The following is a 20,634-nucleotide window of genomic DNA, read 5'->3' as shown; positions in this document are numbered from 1 at the left end:
TGAGACCCGAAGGCCCCAGCACTCGATCCGTTAAAGGACCCGAAGGAACCACTAAAAGTGGAACCAACCGAACCACCAAAGGTGGAACCAGTGGACGCCCCGAAGGGGTTGTCCCAAACCCAAGGGACGGTGGATGAGGCAGCTGGGAAGCCGGGAGTTGGCATCATCGAGGGAGCCGATGAAGTGTTGACCGGTCCAGTGGTCGCCATGGTGGAGGGAATGGCGGCGGCGGTGGTGGCAGCGGCGGTGTTGGAGTCGGTAGACATCTCCAGCAAAGGTGTTTAATATTTCGAAAGTTTTAGTTCAGTTTAGAAGTCCAAATTCCTTCAAAGGCAAGTTATCTCGTCTTGCGATTGTTGGTTTCTGGGATTACAAGATAACAAAACCGGGCGTAATACAACCCAAAAGAAGGAATACAAAAATGAACTGAAGTTACAACGAAAATGGAACAACTAAACCAGTATGCTATGACAGCCGAGTCGAGGAGGCCTCTTCCCGCAAGACGAGATACGCCCCGGTAGTGCTCTCGGTTTGGCGTGTCGTCCCCAAAGGTAAAACGGCTATGTCTCTTCTGATGCAGCACCGCAATCAGCAGAGCTCCGGCGAACGGGATGGAGGAGAGGGCAGAGCTTCGACAGAAAGACAATGCAGGGAGAGGGAGAGAGCTTATGCAGAGAATGCTTGTAGGTGTGTGTCCTAATGCAGTGGTATGGCTAGCCTATTTATAGGCCAACCACCATGCAGGGTCAACCAGCCATTGAAGCCTCATCATGGCAAAAACGTAACCGACGTCGGTTACAGGCGTGTGGCTGTAATGTGCCACCCGTGTGTGGAGCGTGTGGATTTCTCACGTGGCAACCGTGACTGTGCCTCGCTTGACGACGTGTCAAGCCACTTGGATTGCTGACTCGGCGGTGGTCCAAAAAGAATAGTTTGGGCCAAGCACCAAGCCCAAAGACCACCCAAAGACCAATTGCCGAGATCGAGATCGAGATCGGGCTCGGGCCCGCGGCCCGCGCCCGCGCCCGCGACCACGAGCACGGGCGGGCGGCGGCGCGCGCGTGTGCGCGCGTGTGGGCTCTTTCACCCATCTTGGTCCACTATAATTATTAAGTAACATAAAGTCACTTAATTTATACACATTAAAGATGTGTTAATCCTCCAATGTGGGATAATTAATACTAGTTAATTATTCCCTAAGCTCCATCTCCAAGCTTTAATTAAAAGCTAATTATGCCCAACTTTAATCCACTATTTCTCACTCACCGGAAATCGGATTTGAGAAAGTGAATATACTACATTTACCTACGTAAAATGTAGATCGACGCTATGTCATTTAATTTCACAAAATTAAATGTCTCGTCACATTTATTATTTGGTCAAAATCCATTGACCGGGCATATTTAATCCATGATTTTTACATTTACATACTCCATATCAAAACCTATTCATTCTTTAGATAGTTTTGCCGTTGTTTTATGGGAAACAGGCATAAAGCAGAGGTCCTTCTTAAAACGTCATATCTCTTCATCTCTAATTTCTATTCCATAACATTCAAAAAGGAGTTCTCTGGTGAAGATTGTAACATTAATTATTCTATGTGAGGATTCTTGAGTCTCTCTCTTACCATCATTAATTCATTATTATATGAATATATTGAGCTTAAGTTGATTACAGCTACTAAGAAGAAGAAAAAAAACATCTAATTTTGGTCAACTTTTTTTTATCATTATTGCGGCGGAATGCATCGTCTTCATCCAGGAAAGCAGTTTATTCCCTGGCTGCGTATGCTAAAAAATTAAAATCTTATCTTTGACTAATAAACATGTCCGAAAACTCACTGTTCGAAACCAAGAACGCAAAGGGGGATCTAGTTTACAAGGTGTTTGCTAGTTCGATATTTGCAGGAATCATTCTGATTTGGATTTACAGAGCAACTCACGTGATCGAAAATGGGAGGATTGTTTGGATGGGAATGGTTGGAGCAGAAATATGGTTCGGGTTCTACTGGATCCTGACTCAGTCCCATCGATGGAATCGCGTTTATCGCCGCACCTTCAAAGAAAGGCTCTCCAAGAGGTCTTTTTCTTCACTAACTTTGATTATCTTTTTATAGTGTTACTATCAATTGAAGTTGAATTAGTTGGTTGGGGTTTGTGATTGTGAATAGGCCCGAGGGTGATTTGGGTGGTGTGGACATATTCGTATGCACGGCTGATCCAGAAATAGAGCCGCCGATGCTGGTGATCAACACTGTTTTATCAGTGATGGCTTATGATTATCCGGCGGAGAAACTGGCGGTGTATCTCTCCGACGATGCTGCTTCCGACCTCACCTTTTATGCTCTTTTGGAAGCATCCGCCTTTGCTAAGCATTGGCTGCCGTATTGCAAGAATTTCAGAGTCGAGCCGCGCTCACCACAAGCCTATTTTACGACACAATCTGCCCTCTTGGAACCGGAGCAACGACATCGTTTCGATTCAATCAAGGTGATATTCGAGGCTTTATTTTCACCTGCATTTGGAAATAAATCCAACTTGTCACTTTCGATTTCAGATCTCTCATCGAATCTAAAAATATACTGAAGTACATCTACTTTCATGAAAATCAATGGAGTATGTACTATACATCAATTTTGGTAAATTATACTGCCTGTTTGTTTTAACTTGTTTCTTTGGGGTGCCTTTTTTATGGCAAAGTATCAAATACGTGTATTACATAGATAGGTTTGAATTTTGGAGTCAGCAAAAATTTATACACCCGTTCACAAAAACTAACTATAAATAGATAGTTACTGATGTTGATGAACGTCCAAAAATGGGAAAGTACCCCTCTGTCCCACTTTAGGAGTTTCATTTGAGTTCAGCACGAGTTTTAAGAAATATAAAGGGAAGTGGTTGAAAAGAGGTAGTGGAATGTGGATCCTACTTTTATTTATTAGTTTTATAATAAAACGTAAGTGGAAAAAGGTTAGAAGAATGTGAGGCTTATTACTATTTATGGAATATTCCAACCGGGACTCCTAAAGTGCGACACCTAAAAATGCCGAACCGGGACTCCTAAAGTAGGACGGAGGGAGTAGTATTGTATATTAGTGTAATTGATTCTTCATCTGCTACTTTATACGGAGTATCTTGAATGAAGCGTTTTCCGTTCACAGAATTTTTGTTATTGAATGCAAACGTTCATCGATTATCCATTCTTTTTACATATTGTGCAGCCCATTTTCCCTCATTTTAATTCAATTAATAGTAATATTATTTTGAGGTATCGACGTGATAATATTTTTGCCTATTTTTCTATATTTTCCCCCATGGAGAACATGAGAAAGAAAGGTGGAACCACCAAAATGTGAATAAATTTTCCCTAATATTTTTTGGCAGATATTCTAACCAATCATGTAAGCGTATGCTATGCGCAGAAATTGTATGAAGACATGGAGAACAGGATTGAGCTAGCAAAGAAACTTGGGACGGTCTCCAAATCCACACTAATAGAGCACAGAGGATTTTCAAGCTGGGATTCTTATAGGTCGAAAACGGATCATGATGCCATACTACATGTAATTGCTCCTTCAGTTCTAAAAGCATGACATTATTTTTCTTTCAAGAATTAATAGGGATGACATCCTTGTTCATATTTTTCAGATGATAATCGACAGGGATGGAGAAGCAACTGACGTTGAAGGCTGCAGACTTCCAACTTTGGTGTATTTGGCTCGCGAGAAGCGCCCCCACCATTTTCACAATTTCAAAGCCGGAGCTATGAACGCTTTGGTGAGCTTCATCATGCATTTTTCGACACGTGTGCCTGAAATGTTATGTTTTGAGATGATGTGAGTCCTAATATAGTAATTCTTCTTCTTGTATGCAGATAAGAGTATCATCAGAGATCAGCAATGGACCTATAATTCTTAATGTTGACTGTGACATGTACTCTAATGACTCACAATCCATTCGAGATGCACTCTGCTTCTTCTTGGATGAAGACAATGGCCACGAGGTTGCTTATGTACAATATCCCCAGAAATTCCACAACCTTACTAGGAATGAACTCTATGGTGGCTCATTGAGAGTTCTCTCTGAGGTGAATGCACAATCTCTATCATATCACTGATCATACCGCACTTGATTTGCTTTTTTTCTTTTTTTCTTTTCTTCTGCTGACATTTTGGCAGTTCAGTTCGAGTTTCCTGGTTTGGATGCTTGTGGTGGACCTATGTACGTTGGAACCGGCTGCTTCCACAGACGGGACACTCTCTGTGGAAGAAAATTCACTGAAGCTTCAGTGTTCAAATGGAAGGGAAGGGCAGTTTCAAGAAGTGGAGAGAGTATTGCTGAACTGGAAGAAAGAGTCAAGGCATTAGCAAGCTGCACATTTGAGCTAAATACTCAATGGGGCCACGAGGTTTCTCTCCCCCCCGCCTCTCCCCTCTGTGTGTGATTTCTTCAAATATATGACAATGTTGATTGTTCCATGGCTGTGTAGATGGGCTTGAAGTATGGCTGCCCGGTTGAGGATGTGATCACCGGGCTTTCAATTCAATGTCGAGGGTGGAAATCCATTTTCTTCAACCCTGAAAGAGCCGCTTTCTTGGGTCTAGCAGCAACGACCCTCGATCAAAATCTTGTACAGCACAAAAGATGGTCAGAAGGAGACCTGCAGATTCTCTTGTCAAAATACAGCCCCATTTGTTATGGACTTGGAAAGATAAACGTCGGCCTAATAATGGGATATTGCACCTATTGCTTCTGGTCAGTTAACTGCTTTGCAACGTTATTCTACACCGTTATACCATCTCTCTATCTATTCAAGGGAGTCCCCTTGTTTCCACAGGTACACCACATGTTATGTTCTGACTTGTGATCAATGCTTAAGATTTTCGATCAAAAACATCCTTCTAATTTGTTATGAAAAAACAAAATAGGTGTCAAGCATGTGGTTTCTTCCATTCGCCTACGTGGTGACTGCTGAGCTTGTGTACAGCTTTCTCGAGTATCTCTGGTCTGGAGGGACGGCCCTAGGGTGGTGGAACGAGCAGAGGATGTGGCTGTACAAGAGAACAAGCTCGTATGTGTTTGCAGTGACGGACACCTTGTTGAAGGTGGTGGGATATTCTGATTCAGGATTTGTGATATCAGCCAAAGTGTCTGATGCGGACGTGTTGGAGAGATACGGACAAGAGAAGATGGAGTTCGGAGCCACTACTCCAGCGTTCACCATATTGGCAACTCTAGCAATGCTGAATGTTTTTTGCTTAGTTGGCACGGTGGTGAGAGTGATTTGGGCAGGCGAAGTCGAGGCTTTCCATCGGAGCTTGGGTTTGCAGGCTATTTTGTGTGGAGTTCTGGTTTTGATGAATTTGCCCCTTTACAATGCTGCTTTTGTTCGATCTGATAAGGGGAGCTTGCCTAGTGTTGTCACGTTTAAAAGTACGTTGATGGCTGTGTCTTTGTGTAGCTTGTCTTCTTTGCTGTAGAAAACGATTATCATTTGTAATGGACTACATGCCTTTGATTTAATTCATTCAACTGCAAAAGGCCTGCTGTGATCACTACTTTGGATAGTAAGGAGTATCATGAAACTCTTCAATAAATATATTTCTTGACTACGATGTACCTTGTTTTCAATTTAACACTTCATTTATGTTTACATTTCAAAGTCATTTTATTGATTTTAAAAATCATAAACAACTTTGATAGAATTATGGTAGTTTTCATCAATTTTGAAACTGGTCTTAAAAAGTATACAATCCTGAAAGTAGTGTGCAATTTTCTCACTCCAACCCAAACAGAGAATTGTAGGCATAGTCTAGATTATACATATAACGACGTCCTAATTCTTGAATTTAATATTGTACTTATAGGGAAAATTGACATTAATGTTAAAATTTGTGGAAAATATCCGAATGTGTTTAAAAACTTGCCAAAAATGAATTAATTCTATGGACATAAATAAAATATTGTCTAGGGATTTGAGAGCATCCACAATGGATGCCCTAATGAAAGCCCTAGTGAGAGCACCAGTGGTTGCCACATCAGCCTGCCCCTTCCTTCTGCAATGGTGGTGCCTTATCTATTAACCATTTTTTATTTTAATTTTAATATTATTGTTTTTTAATTTTGTTTTTAATTACTAAAATACCAAAATATATTATATTAAACAACACAAATGCAAAAAAAAACTACATTACTTAATTTTTAAAAAACTACATCATACTTAGAAAAAAAAATAAAACTACATCATACTTAGCTTTAAAATAAACTGCATTAAACTAAATTACTAAATTTAAAAAAAAAAGCCTAACTAGTCATCTAAATTTAACTCCTGGCTCAAATTCTTGATCATCTTCTCAGTCCTCTATCGTTTTTCCGGATCAGTTTCCTGATGAAGGCTGTTTTGGGCGTCAAGTATAAACTCATACTCAACCACCTCGCGAAAACCTCCTAACTCCTCGATCGCTGAGGCCATGAGCTGAGCAGACGGAGGAGGCGCCGCCTGCGGGGGAGCCGATCCAGACGCGGCCGCCTTCGCCTTCCTTTTGGCCTGGGCTTTGGCAGCCTTGGTGCCAATGGGACGTCTAAAAGTAGATGTAGGCGTCCCGGAACTCCCTTCCGGCTCAGCGTTCAGATCCACAGGAGATGGACCGCTGCTCGTGTAACCGCCAGTGGCGGTGTTCTTCGTCCGTTTCGCAGCCGAGGATCCAACCGGTATCCCTCCGTTGAACTTTGACTTGTCCTTCAAGATCAGCCAAACATTGTACATCTTGAACTGCTCGAACTGCGAATGGTACTCAGACATCGACTTCTTGAGGACATCCTCCATGCTCTCACCGCTGCGTCCCTGTTCCTGTTGTAGATATAGCAGAAGTTGTTGACGTTGAGCTTGATCCGATCCCAACACTTGCGCAGATGAACCTTGGTCCGCTTAAACGCTCAACTTGGTTTCACCTCGTTGTAGCGTTCCTCAATGCTATCTCACATCCTGGACAAAGTCTAGTTGTTGGAACATACTGAATCCTCCGATATATCCACCCAACACTTAGCCACCTTCACGTACTCCTCCAACTCATAGTCAGTACGCCCTGTTGCGTACTCTTCGTTGGGCGCGTTGGATGGGAGTGGGACTAGGACGGATGGCGCCTTTTCCTTCCGTGCCATCTTCTTCTTCCTCCTCGGCTGCTCAGGGGCAGGAGGTTGCCCAAAACTAGGCTCCATGTCCTCAACCCGATACGCGTCAGTGTTGGAGAACGGATCGAACTCAAAGTCCGAAACGTAAGTGGACCCTACAGATCCAGGCGTCTCGACCCGGTAGTCTTCGTGGCAGGGCCACCGGGTGCCGCTAAACATCGGCATATCGTCGTCGACACCATGGGGGGTTTGGGAATTGACTCGGATCCATTCTGGAAAGTATGAAAATGAGAAAAGAGAAGATAAATTGAGTAGAGTAGAGAGTATTGGTGTGTGAAAAGTGAAGAATGAGGATTGAGTATTTATACAGGTGCTGTTTGGTTGCTTTGACAATTTTAGACCGAGATACAATATGAGATTGAATCATGGATAAAAAAAATTTGTTCGGTTGAAATTATACTTTTGTATACATAAATACATACCTCTGAATGTACACAAATACCCTTATATTTTCTGTTTCATTTTTTTTTTCTTTTTCCATCCTCCTTACAAGTCAATTACCGTAGAACATATTTGTTGGAAAATACTACTATTTTATTTTAATGTCAATTTCATCTTTTGTGTTTAACTGCCGCCACACCATGGATGATTAATGCCCACCACTTCATTCTCTTTCTTTGTGTTTCTTCGATTCAATTAATCGTCTCCCTCGTCTGGTTTCGCCCAAATTCATCCTGATTATTTGTTATCATTGTCTCCCTTTCATCTTAATCCCAAAATTTGTTCTAATTAACACTTCTTCACTTGTACCTTGTGGATTAATTTGCCCAATCAATCAAATTCACCCCATTTACAAAGCTCGTATTCGCCAAAGATGATGTTCAAGCAGCTGCATGTTAGGAGGTCTTCAAACTTCATGGTTGAAAATTGGTGGATTATTAATTAGGTCGAATTTTTGGCTGAATTAAGAATTTATAAAGCTTGATTCTCAAATTTATAGAATTTGAAAGTTTTAAGGTTTGTGATGTTTCTTTTTTAATTCTTGACTTGATGTTGCAGTGTTTAGACTTCGTTTTGAATTTTAGCATTATTTTTTCATCACAGAAACAATTCAGAATTCTAATTGTTTATGAAAAATCCCTGCAAAGTGTTCAAATTCCTAACAGAGTAAAGGATAAAACTGTCCAAAAGGTTAATTTGAAACAAGATTATTTCTGCCGGAGGGGTGCAGCCATGAATTCTAATCGCTGGATTACTCATCTCTCATACAATCTTGAGATTGAGTCTTGTCAATCGAACATGATGCAGATTTAGTCTTTAGCTTTCATCCCTCAAACCGAACGGCGCCATAGTGTTTAATTAGGGTTTTAAGAATTTTAAAAAAAAATTAAAATTAAAAACGCAAAAAATGCACTGATCGGGCTCGGGCGCGAGGCTGCAATAGATGCCCGATCGGGCGCGAGGCTGCAATGGATGCCCGATCGGGTGCGAGATCGGGATGACCAATCTTTCGGTCGCGCGACTAAGGCACGGGCTCTTGCAGTGGATGCCCGATGACGCCCGAGCCCGATCTCGGACGAGATCGGGCATCCATTGTGGAGGCTCCTAACGAATAATACTAATCCTTTTTGTTTTTGTTGTTTTTTTAAAAAAATTTGGTATCGATTTATTTGCCTCATTGGAGGGGCCGAGGCTAAAAACCAGTATTTTTGTGGCAAACTACCAAAAAATTGGCACACGTCATCGCCATCTTCATTTGGAACGGCAACACAGTGAATAGAAGAAGCCCTAAAATGAGCAGAGAATGAGAAATAGCTACCTGGTTCGGGTCCTAACCCGGGCCCTACAGCCAGTACGTTCCCTCTGCTCCGCGCCATCGGCCGCCGACGTGGAGCTGAAGAATGTCACGAAGTCGAATTTCGAGCCCGCGCTGGCAGAGCTGCGGCGCTACGTCAGGGAAGCAGACTTCGTCTCCATCGACTTGGAGATGACCGGGATTACCAGCGCGCCGTGGCGCGAGATCTTTGAATTTGACCGCCCTGATATCCAGTATTTGAAGGTCAAAGATTCCGCCCACAAATTCGCCGTCGTTCAATTCGGCGTCTGCCCCTTTCGATGGGACCAACATTCCACCTCCTTTGTTGCTCATCCGTAAGCCACTGTGTGTGTGTGCGCGCGCGCGCGAAAGTGTTTGTCTTTTTGGACCTTGAACTATGCTAGGTTGGATTTTGAATTTTGAAATTGATGAAATAAGAAATTGGTTCGGGAACTGTTTGGATTGAGGAGCGGTGAATCAGCTTTGTTTTACTGTTTTTTTGCAGGCACAACTTCTATGTATTTCCTCGGAAGGAAATTGCAGGTGATGGTTCATCGTACGAGTTCTTATGCCAGACAAGCTCATTAGAATTCTTGGCTAAATACCAGTTTGATTTCAACACCTGCATCAATGAAGGTGCGCTTTTAGTTTCACGTTTACTCTATTCTTCTTATGGAGTTTGTGGATGGGGGAAATTTTATTGATCGAATTGTCTGATTGATATGAATCGGTTGACAGTGTTCATCACATCTGTGGTTTCTGTTGTAGCATTAAGCGTCATGTTTTTTAGTTTCCGGAACAGTTATTACAAATACATCTTCTCTTGCCTTTTATATATCTCGTGTTAGTAAATACTGCTTTTCTCCGTGTAAATTTGCATACTAGCACTGACAAACAAGTGTGAATGTTCGCATACAATTTGAAAGTCTTTAATGTCATAATAATCTTACTGTGAACTTGCAATTGTATCTGTTATTAAATGTCAAGATCATCACAATGTTGATAAAGTTTCTCTAATATAATGCGCCAATTGGTGATTTATGGTGTCTGCTATTAAGTATGTATGTGGCAAGTTGTGACTGCTAAGAAAATTTTTGGAGTTACACAAACAGTTTGATAGCCTTTATATTGGTTTATCAATGATCAACGACACTAATTGGTTTTGTGATGTGTCTCTTCTGTTTGGCTTAGGGCTTTAAGAATCTAAGATATCAACTACCGTTACCGTGTGACCGTTTTTCTGCTAGTATTATTAGATTGCCTAATTATGTTCAAGTTCCTTCTGTTAGCATGTCGTGGAACTACTTTTACACTGTATTTTGCAACTACCTAATATTCTTTATTTAATTTCAAACTCCAATATTTACTGATCATGTCTTGACCCGGTGCCTTATGTCACCACTATTTGGAGATTTTACAAGCTTAAAAATCTCAGGAATATCTTATTTATCCAGAAGCCAAGAGGAGGAAGCATTGAAATGTTTAGATTCAATACACAAGGATGAGGTCCTGGATGTATCTTCCAACTTGAGAAATGTTTCGGATATGCAGCTGGTTAGGATGGCAGATATTCTATTTGCTGAGAGAATGAAAAACGTAGTTGGTGAATGGCGTGCTGGATTGTTACGGGGTGGAAGTTGGGGAACAGAATCTCAAGGAAGTTTAAACGATGTGAATCAGAAATTTCAGACTACTTTCTTCCAAACACGGCCCGCCCTTGCAGTGAATGGCTTGACTTCTCGCCAGCTGAAGCTAATTAAGTTGGTAATACAACTTTGGCACTTTTATAGGCTTTTGTTCAGTATTAACTGTTTCAGCAGCTCTCTCACGATTGTCAAGATTGATTGGGTTAAGAGTGCCCCCCTTATGAACTTAGTTCAATCAATATGTGCAACTATAATAGATGGTATGATCATTCATCATCTTATGTTTTTCGTAGATTTGGTTTCAGGTGAAGGATAAAAAAACATCATTTCTCTGCTAACTAGTAACCAATCTAGTCAATAGATCTTGACTCAGATGGTCAATATTATTTTCAAGGAGATTAAGCCTTTTTAAGTATAAAATGATTTTTTTGTCTATGATTATGCTTTCTTATGCATAAAAGAATGCTTTTTTACATGTAATATAATGGTTTCTGAATATCAAATATGTATGTATATATGTATTCTTAGGTTCTTAACCCAGATAACTTTGTTTCTGGAAAGAACGAGCTTCTAAATGACAAGATACTCTGCAACCTTAATTTTAAATACCGAGTACTTACAGTTACAGCTGACCTTCTAGATCCAAGCATCATTCAAGTTTTCCATTTGTTAAGATTATAGTTTCACAACGCTAGTGACCTTTATGGAAGAACATAGTACGATAGATGATAACTATACCTTTCTGTGTGTGTTGGGTCCACCAGGACACTGCAGTTTCCACTTTGCTTATTAATCAATTTACCCCTTACTGAATATTTTCATGTTTATGAACACAGGTGATTGAAAAACATTTCAGTGATCTTGCTTATGTCCATGTAACTGGTGAAAGTTCTACTCGGCTACCATTGATAGTCTATACAGATTCTGCAAAAGACAGGGATGTTCTGAAGGTGATACTAAGTACAAATGCCTATTAGGAAGGATTATCTCTGTTTTATTTATTTTAAGTTCCTCGTTTCATCTTTGAACTTTGCGACTGCAGATGAAAATAAGGCACCTTTTACGGAGGCTTTAATATTACAAACATCTTCATTATCTCTCTTTCTCAAAATTTCCCATGCATTTACTATTCTTCGCAGTATGAATGATACACATCTCAAAAGGCTTCTCAGTTTGTTTACCACTTTTATCAAATAACCATGATCAGGATTTAATATCACCTTTGCATCATGTAGGGGGAGGTTAAAGCTTGTCAAAGGAAAGCAGCAGAAATAAGTATTAAATCTGCTATTGGGTTTCGACATGTTATTGATCTGCTTTCATCGGAAAGAAAGTTGATTGTTGGTCATAATTGTTTTCTTGGTAAATTATCCATGTTACTTATTGAGATTCATAGTAAATTAGTCCCACTTGTTATTATCTTCTGTTGTTCTTATTGTCTTTTTGCTAATAATGCCTGGAGCAGATCTTGCACAAGTTTACAGCAAATTTATTGGTCCTCTCCCTTCAACTGTTGAAGAATTTGTCTTAGCTGTTCAAACATATTTCCCTAGCATAGTTGATACTAAAGTGCTGCTAAACTCAGATGATGTGTTATCGCATATCATGAACAAAAGCAGCACATCACTTTCCAACGCATTTAACTTACTCTGCCTGCCACCTGTTACTCCAACTGGTACAAACAATGGGTTGGCAGGCATACCACGTGTAAAAGTGGACGTTCAAGTGGATGATCAGAGGTTTGATTTCCTTTGCGTTGAATTTACTATTAAATTAACAACGAATGTCTTATAAGTGTTGCTCTATGTTATTTTTGCTATTTATAGCTCAACAGGAGCGTCTCTAATTTTTTTGTCAAGAAGGGTGTCTGAAGTAATCTTGAAGGCAAAGTGATATCACCGAGTGCATGAAATTTCTAACCCCACTTTATATGCCAAGTCTTCAAATGACAAAATGGGTTGATTATAATTTTACAAATTGTCAAAAGTAATTAGCTTCTTGAATTTTTTTTTTGAGTAGTAAGATATTAGTTCAGCAGACCACTTGAGGATATCATTAGAACAAGGAAGACAAGTGACAGTTAAAATGTCCTGATTTATATTGAAAGTAACCGCAACAGTAAAAACAATTGACATATTTGTGATCATTAGTATATGTATTCTGCTGATGCTAGTGGAATCATTTTAAGCGCTGTAGTATGTTAGTGAAGTCATTAACTTATTTCAGGATCCTGAGACTATCTATTATCCAGGTATTCGAAATGTTAAAGACTTTGCTACTTTCAGGATATGTTTGACAAGCCGAACTAGAATTGATAGATGAGTTCAAATGATTGATGCATTTTCCCTGGTGCAATGTCGTATCTCTTCCTCCCTTTTCCGTTCAGATTAGGATACAATAATTAAATGTCATATGCTTCCCATGGCATGGTTTGTTTATAGATAGGCTTGACAGAAGAACTAAGACGTCTTCAAACTGAAGGAATATTATTTATGCGTTAAACAGAACTACAGATTGCCTGTTTCAGGGAACTCTGTCACTAACAAGTAGAATACTTCTGCAGGTTCTCAAATTGGAACTCTGGCGCTAAGCATGAAGCTGGATACGATGCTTTTATGACGGGATGTGTTTTCTCTGAGGCATGCTTCCGTTTAGGAATTGATTTCAACCCACTTGCACCAGGCTTGGTTTTTCAACACAATGAGAAGCTCCAAAAGTATATCAATTATTTATATCTAAGTTGGGCGAATGGTGATATTATTGATCTGAAAACAGGGAAGAGTGGTCCAGACACGTTAGGTTCTGCGATTGGGAGGCGGCGCTGGCCTGCAAAATTTACGTTCTCAAACATGATACTGTTGTGGGGACTACCCACGAAGCTGAAAGCAAAAGATATTAGAGAGTGTTTCTACAATGCTTTTGGGAGTGGCTCAATCACCTCAGTCCACCAAATGGATGAAACTGCGGCCTTTGTTCAGTTCAGCCGTGCAGAACTAGTTTCAGACTTTCTTGAACTGAAGGATCGTTTAGAGAGGGATAATAACAACCCAATGTCTGTTGTGCATCCTTTGTCAAGAATTCTTGAGACAGGTTGCGCACGAGCTGCCACTTACGAGACATACAAAGAGGTTTGTCTTTCTCCTCTTTCAGAACTGCTGTTCGCAGACCAGGCTGAGAGACTTGGGATGAAGGGGGAAGCCAGACTTGTGCAATTTTCTGTTGATGTCGATGGGGAAGACAACCGTGAGGAAGAAGGCGAAATAACTTTGCCTACGTTTCGAGAGCTGAAGCAGAGTATATCTAGTGTTAGAACCAGCAATTTTCAAACTGATCGAATTATGGATTCTTTGTGTCGCTCTGCAGCTCAGTGAGCATAGAATTTATATTGCGTTTTAGGTATTCATGATTAACTTCTTTATATGGTGAAATAGCATATATAGTTATTGATCTAGCCTATGTTAGGTTATTTACTTGGCTATTACCGTTTGGGAGTAGTAAAGAACTCTCTCAGGTTCTATAACCAAAGATTTGACCTATCATTAAGTGTAAATGTAATGCAAAATAGTTTGATTTAAAATGATTTCTTAGCAACTAATTTAATTATATAATAGGGATATTTAAATAAACATGGCAGTTTCATAAGTAAAACAAAATGATGTGCTAACATTGAGCAAACAAATCAATAAAAATCCATAACAACTACCATCATCTACCAATAACCTAAGCAAAATCAGAAATGAGTTTTGAATTCGACATAAAAACAAAGCTAAGCAAAAGCATTAATTCCTAGAGGAAGAGCCAAAACGTGACAGCAAGGGCTACAAAAGCAGCAACAAAGTAGGAAACAACAGACAGCTTCGCAGTCGAACTAAACTCCGGCCACCCGGAATCGCCACCAGAGGGAGCCGAAGCTGGCGGAAGATCAGGCTGCAAAGGATGCATGACGCGAACGATGAGCCTCTGGCCCAACTTGCAGTGGCCAGGCTGGCCGCTAATGAAGTAGAAAAAGCCCGGCCTGCTCAATGTTGCATGTTAGATAGTCGGCGGAGCTCACCTCCATTACCGAGTCTTTGGCGTACTTGAAATCTAGTAAGTAAAAAATAGGTATATGTGAAAATTGAAATCAAGATAATTTGTAAATGTAAACGATGTTCGACTTACGAAGTGTGTCGTGAATGTGGAATCTGTTCTGTGCGGCCCAGTCGTTGTAGGAGTGGCGCTCTTTTCCGGTAGGTTTTATCCATCCCGTTTCGTCTGCGACCTCGAACTGGTAGGCGAGGAGGAGGGCGGAGAGGAGCCATTGATCGGAGAGTTACAGGTGTTGGCGATGGCTGGATTTGATAGTAGAGAGAATGGAGAAATAAATGTGTTTTGGTTTTGCAGAAGTGTGTATATATATTTAGGGAGAGAGAGAGAGAGAGAGAGAGAGATTGCATGAAGAGTGGGGAGATGGAAGATAGTGGGGTGAATCAGTTAGGCTAACGTGATTTTCTTCTTTGGATCAGTCAACATATTTCTGAAAATTTCTCTCTTATTTATTCAAATAGTAATAGTAATATTTATTTTATACTCCTATAAGGCTACAAGTATTTAACTAAATAGTGTAATTGTATATCTGATTTTTATCAAGATTTAAATTAAAATATGATGTTCCATTAGTTACTCTCAGTTAGCTATTTCAGGGCTTTTCACTTTTCTCGTTTTCCAATTTTATTCTGTGTTTATAAGCATTAATATGTAGGTATACTCGCAAACAATGAGTTGCTTGCATCAACTATGTTATACTATTTGATATTTTGAGGCAAATTTTATTATGATTCGGCATTTAATATATCTTCTAACAAATACGGAGTATTTTAGATTTCTTAAGACATTGACAGGTTACACATAGGTGTATCAGAAGCTGTTCAGACCATCCTCAGTCCTCACTACTCAGTGTGAAAATTTTACATAAAACAAATCCACATATATTTACTGATTCAGAGTAGAATGGTCATTTGTTCAATCAAATCTAACAAATCTAAAAGCAAACAATGAACTACATATATGAGTTGCAAACTCAATACTACTATTCATTTTGTCTAATGAGTTGCAAAACTCTATCAAAACCCCCTATATATGCACAAAAAACACAAGGACCCAAAAAATGAAGAAGAAATAAAAGAAATCCCAAAACAAGAAAAAACTCAATCAACTATGATCTCAACATGAGAAGAGCCAGGCGAACCACAATCAGACACAATCTCATCAATACTCAACGGAATACTGTTGGAGAAACTGAGGCTGGGCTTGGTCTTAGGCACATTCACAGGGTCAGCCTCATTGTTGAGAATCTGCAGCACCCTCCTCATAGAAGGCCTTTCCGCCCCATCCGGATTCGCGCAGCTCAGCCCCACCAGCAGCAGCTTCCTCACCTCCGCCTCTTCAAACTCCCCGTTCATCCTCCCGTCTGCAGCTGCAGTGATCCTCCCTTCCCTATACAGCTTCCACACCCAATCCACCAAGTTCACCATCCTCTGCCCTTCCTCCTCCCTCTCAATCGGCCTCCTCCCACAGGCCAGTTCGAGTATCACCACCCCAAAGCTGTACACATCGGTCTTCTCAGTCGCCTTCCCGTACTGAAGATACTCAGGAGCCAGATACCCCATGGTCCCAGCCGTGAGAGTCGACACAGGGCTCTTGTCATGATCCATCAGCCTAGCTAGCCCGAAATCCCCCAACCTAGCGTTGTAGTTGGCGTCCAGCATTATGTTGCTTGTCTTCACGTCTCTATGGATCACCTGCTGCTCACATTCTTGATGCAAATAGGTGAGCACAGAAGCCAGCCCCACAGCAATCTTGTACCTATACTGCCATTTCAAGACAGTCCCATTCTTGACATCTTGGTACAACACATTGTCCAAACTCCCATTAGGCATGAACTCATACACAAGCAGCAATTCACCCTTTTCCACACACCAGCCTTGGAGCTGCACCAGATTCTTGTGCCTCAAACATGCTATGATCGATAACTCAGATAGGAACTCGCTTTTACCTTCGTGTGAGTGCTTCGACCTCTTGACAGCAGACACTGCCCCGCTTTCAACAAAGTAGGCCTTATACACAGTGCCGAACGCGCCAAGGCCAAGAATCCTGCTCTGGTGAAACCCTCTGGTTGCTGATTTCAGCTCTTTGTAGCCAAACTGTCTTGGCCCCATCACCTCTGGTTTTAAGTCATTCTCTGCTTTGAAACGCCTCCATTTCGCGACAGAAAACCACACGAAAACTCCAAGAATTGCTGAGAAGAAGGCGGGGCAGCCAATGCCAAGAGCTAGTCCAACCCTCTTGTGACTCCTACGCCCAGAATCTGAGACCGGCAACGGAGAATTTAACGGCACAGTGCTGTCGGAGACGTTGTGAGGGTTGAATCTTGGCTTGGAATTGCGAAAACCAGTGGTTTGAAAGCTCCAGCTCTCGATGAAGTGGAGCTCCGTGCTGCCCTCGGTGGAGGCGGAGAATCCGACAAACATGAGCTCTTTTAGATAGTGGGAGAGATCAATGTCGATGCTGAGCAACGGCTGCTGCGGCTTGAAGCTGGAGTAGCTCAAGAAAACCTCCAATTTCTTGGCGAGGCTGGTGTAATCGATCCAGGAGGTGATGACGTTGCCGCTCTTCAAATCAATTGCCCACGTCAAGGGATTGGCGGTCTCAATTGAGATCAAGCTGTCGACGTCTAATCCGACGTGGTTGTCGTCGGGATCGTCGAAGTGGAGGTCGAGCTTGGTGTCGAATTCGAGGGCGACGAAGCGGTTCTTGGTGAGCTGGGAGGAGTTGACGAGGCCGAGGTAGCCGCCGGGGCTGCCGGAGGTCTGGCTGTTGGGGGAGAGGAAGAAGGTGAGGCCGTCACCAAACGACGCCGGATTGAGGTTGTGGATGGAGAAGGAGAAGCGGGTGGAGAAGGAGGCGGTGACGTTGGTTTGGGGGTCGAAGAGGGCGATGGGGTCGTTGAAGATGACGGAGCCGGAGCTGGAGGAGGGGACCTGGAGCTCGCGGGTCAGCCCGACGACGCCGTTCCGGATGTAGGAGTCGCCGAGGAGGCTGAGGTTGCGGATGGTGAAGTAAGGGAATTCCAGATTCACATTCTGCGATGCGTTGCTATTGCAGAGGATCAAGAAACTGATCAAGGAACCAAGGAGGTTTCTTGAATTCATCGCGTGAATTGATAAATTTTCTTGGTTAGTGGGTTTGTTGATTTTGATTGGATTTGATTGTTGGAGAAGAGAAGAGGAGGAGGAGTGGAGAAATTGTGGTGGAGTTCATGGGTGTTGTGGTGGGAAAATGGGGTTTAAACGGTTGTGGGAAAATGGGAGCGTGCTCGGTTTGTTGAAGACGATATATAGGATTTCACTTTAAAATTTTCGAGAAAATTGAAAATTCTTTAAAAAAAAAAAAAAAGGAATCTAAATGGAAAGCAGACTTTGCATTATGATAGATTTGTAACGGTAATATAGGCAGGATAGATTTGGAGGGGAGTTGGGGTGGGGTCCTCCCCTTAAACGGCGGCGTTTTATAATAATACTACTCCTACTACATAATTATTAGTATTATCTAATTTTTCATTATTAGATGTAGTCAGATGAGGGGGAATTTAATTCCCATTAATCTGTATGTATTCCAATTGTTTATTGTATTTATAAGTCGAACTACTCTTAACTGTTGGAATTAATTGTTTTCTTTTTATCTTTATCTTACTAGGCAGGAATTAAAATCATACTCCACGATAAATCGAGAGCAATGATGGTACGGCATATATTAGATTTGGTGGTATTCGAATTTATCATGTTCAATCACAAGCCCATATATTTTATCATCAGACTATTTTTGTAGAGACGTTTTTATATCAAACTTAATTAATAGTTTACTCATTTTTACTAGCTTTGTGAAATGTGATGCACAACAATAGTTATACTTATATAAAAAATAAAAGATAATCACAGCTAAAGATAGAATAAAGAAAATTCAATTATGAAACGTAAAATGTTGTAAGTACTAGTAGTATTAACTTTTCATGCATCATGCCATCATCCATAGTTGCATTGCAAAAAATATATATAGTACGTTTATCAAAATAAATGTGTTATGAGTAGGTCTCAGTTTATTGTGGAAATTATGATAACAAATTTATTTGTTTAAATGATGATAACTTTATCATTTTAATTCCATTTTCCGCATATATCTTTTCATGATTTTCAGTTTATGAGTACATATTATAGATTTCATTATTCTTCAAATTATTCATTTTCTAAAATAAAAATGAAAAAGAATAAAAACTAAATTAAATTAAATTAAATACGTAAAAAATAGCATATACACGATCTCTACTCCAAGTCCACTACTCCACGCATGCATAAAATTAGCTTTTCACAAAATCTATGAATAATGTTTTAGTAGGCAAAAGACTTAAAGATTAATTAATTGAATATGAATAACATGAAATTATAAAATTATGTAAGGTAAAGTTGTTTTAGCAGAGTATCAAATTCTAATTTTGCGGTGAAATTCGAAGAGCTTCGCTTGGGTGATTGCTGTGTATAAAGTGTAGCACATTCTCTCTAAATAAAATAAAATAAAATAAAATAAAAATGAATAATTTTGTTATGTTTGTGTAGCATAAATAAGCAATCAAGAGTGAGTGGATGATGACTTTAAAAGAAAAATAAAGAATAGTGAAGAAATTCAAAAGAAGCCGTTATACTATAGACAATTATTATGCGCATTGAAATATTTGACCGAATCATAGTATACAGATAGTCAATGATAGATTTGCAATGCCTTAATTTGGGTAGCTCAGCATCCTCATATTCACACTCTACTGTCCGAAAACTTTTAGATATCAATCTCTTCAGTACTATTAGTAAAAGTAGAAGTGATGGAGTAGTGTACATATATTGATCCAGTGGAGATTAATTAACACATCATGCCAAAGGTTTTGAATTTGAGTTCACAACGATACGATCCTTAAAAAATTTTGTAATTTGCCAATAAAAATATATGATGGCTTTTTACCCCCTCTTTTGTGAAGGTTTAGAACAAAAATATTGCATTTATTTGATCAATACTAATACTTTCTTAAAAATAAAATATTTTCTTTTTTAGATTGTCCCAGTAAAAATGAAACGTTTTCGTAAAAAAAAATAATATATCTCCATTTTTTCATCCCTCTTATTTTATTCTCTCCACATAAAATCACGTGTTAAAAAGCAAATGTTCCATTTCTAATAGAAATGAGAGAGTATAATCTAAGAAGGTTAAAATTCACTTATAAGTTTGTAGCAACAAAGAAATTCTTGATCACCCAAACTAACAATTTATACCTATTATTATAGCATGAAAATCAGTAATTGCAAGAGGCGAGGTGCATGATTGGTTGGAAAGCAGGAAGACACTGAAATCCAGGAACCTTGGAAACTGTAAACTAGACTTCTTCAAACACACAGAATTCCATGTGTCATGCTCAAACACTAGTATTAAATTTTTCTATTTTTACTCATTTATCAATCAAACTCTATATTTTATTATACAAAAATAATTAAAAAAAAAACTTGTGGTCAGTCATAATCTAAACAAAAATGCATATTGAAATCACATGCAATGGAGCCGTTGTAAAATAGGAAAAGTTAGACGGCCCCATAACTAGTTTATTTGTACGATTATGCTCTAGTGTGAATCTACCCATTTAATTTGTTTAATAACACTAACTATTAGTGCATCTTTAATCCAGCATAGAATTAACTAAGTATTGGTTATCATCTCGCTATAAATTAGCTTAGAAATTTAATAGTATCTTATTAGTTCTATTTCATTATCTCTATCTTGTGCACTTTGCTTGTAGTAGATGGATAAAATATACAATCACTAAAGTTCCTTTATACTAATAATTTCGTACCTAAATTAAAAGGGTGTTAAATTGGGGGTATAAAAGTATTTTAACAAAATAGTGACGAGCTGAAAAAATAACCAGAATCCTATGAAAATGTAAGTGGACTATTAGAAATTTAGAATC

The 20,634-nt window shown here is 39.8% G+C and overlaps 3 protein-coding genes and 1 pseudogene across 3 annotated transcripts; 2 read left to right on the top strand and 2 right to left on the bottom strand.

The window, feature by feature from the left end:
- The first annotated feature begins 1,575 nt into the window (after nt 1-1,575).
- On the top strand, nt 1,576-5,611 carry LOC121805278 (cellulose synthase-like protein E1). Its single transcript, XM_042205080.1, has 8 exons — nt 1,576-2,079; nt 2,171-2,489; nt 3,422-3,562; nt 3,648-3,776; nt 3,874-4,086; nt 4,183-4,407; nt 4,489-4,836; nt 4,928-5,611. The coding sequence occupies exons 1-8, from the start codon at nt 1,826-1,828 to the stop codon at nt 5,477-5,479; spliced, it is 2,181 nt and encodes a 726-aa protein (XP_042061014.1). The 5' UTR covers nt 1,576-1,825; the 3' UTR covers nt 5,480-5,611.
- A 3,192-nt stretch (nt 5,612-8,803) lies between these two features.
- Nucleotides 8,804-14,058, top strand: LOC121804837 (poly(A)-specific ribonuclease PARN-like). Its single transcript, XM_042204531.1, has 7 exons — nt 8,804-9,281; nt 9,452-9,582; nt 10,382-10,710; nt 11,429-11,542; nt 11,828-11,954; nt 12,058-12,331; nt 13,156-14,058. Exons 1-7 carry the CDS (start codon nt 8,935-8,937, stop codon nt 13,961-13,963), a joined length of 2,130 nt encoding a protein of 709 aa, XP_042060465.1. The 5' UTR covers nt 8,804-8,934; the 3' UTR covers nt 13,964-14,058.
- Nucleotides 14,059-14,378: 320 nt separating this feature from the next.
- Nucleotides 14,379-15,363, bottom strand: LOC121803808 (annotated as a pseudogene).
- Nucleotides 15,364-15,570: 207 nt separating this feature from the next.
- Nucleotides 15,571-17,961, bottom strand: LOC121802167 (probable L-type lectin-domain containing receptor kinase S.7). Its single transcript, XM_042201755.1, has one exon. The coding sequence runs from the start codon at nt 17,780-17,782 to the stop codon at nt 15,779-15,781; it is 2,004 nt and encodes a 667-aa protein (XP_042057689.1). The 5' UTR covers nt 17,783-17,961; the 3' UTR covers nt 15,571-15,778.
- Nucleotides 17,962-20,634: the final 2,673 nt, after the last annotated feature.

Source organism: Salvia splendens, chromosome 5, assembly GCF_004379255.2.
Source record: "Salvia splendens isolate huo1 chromosome 5, SspV2, whole genome shotgun sequence".
In the NCBI taxonomy this organism is placed as follows: Eukaryota; Viridiplantae; Streptophyta; class Magnoliopsida; order Lamiales; family Lamiaceae; genus Salvia; species Salvia splendens.
This window is presented reverse-complemented; position numbering and strand designations above follow the sequence as displayed.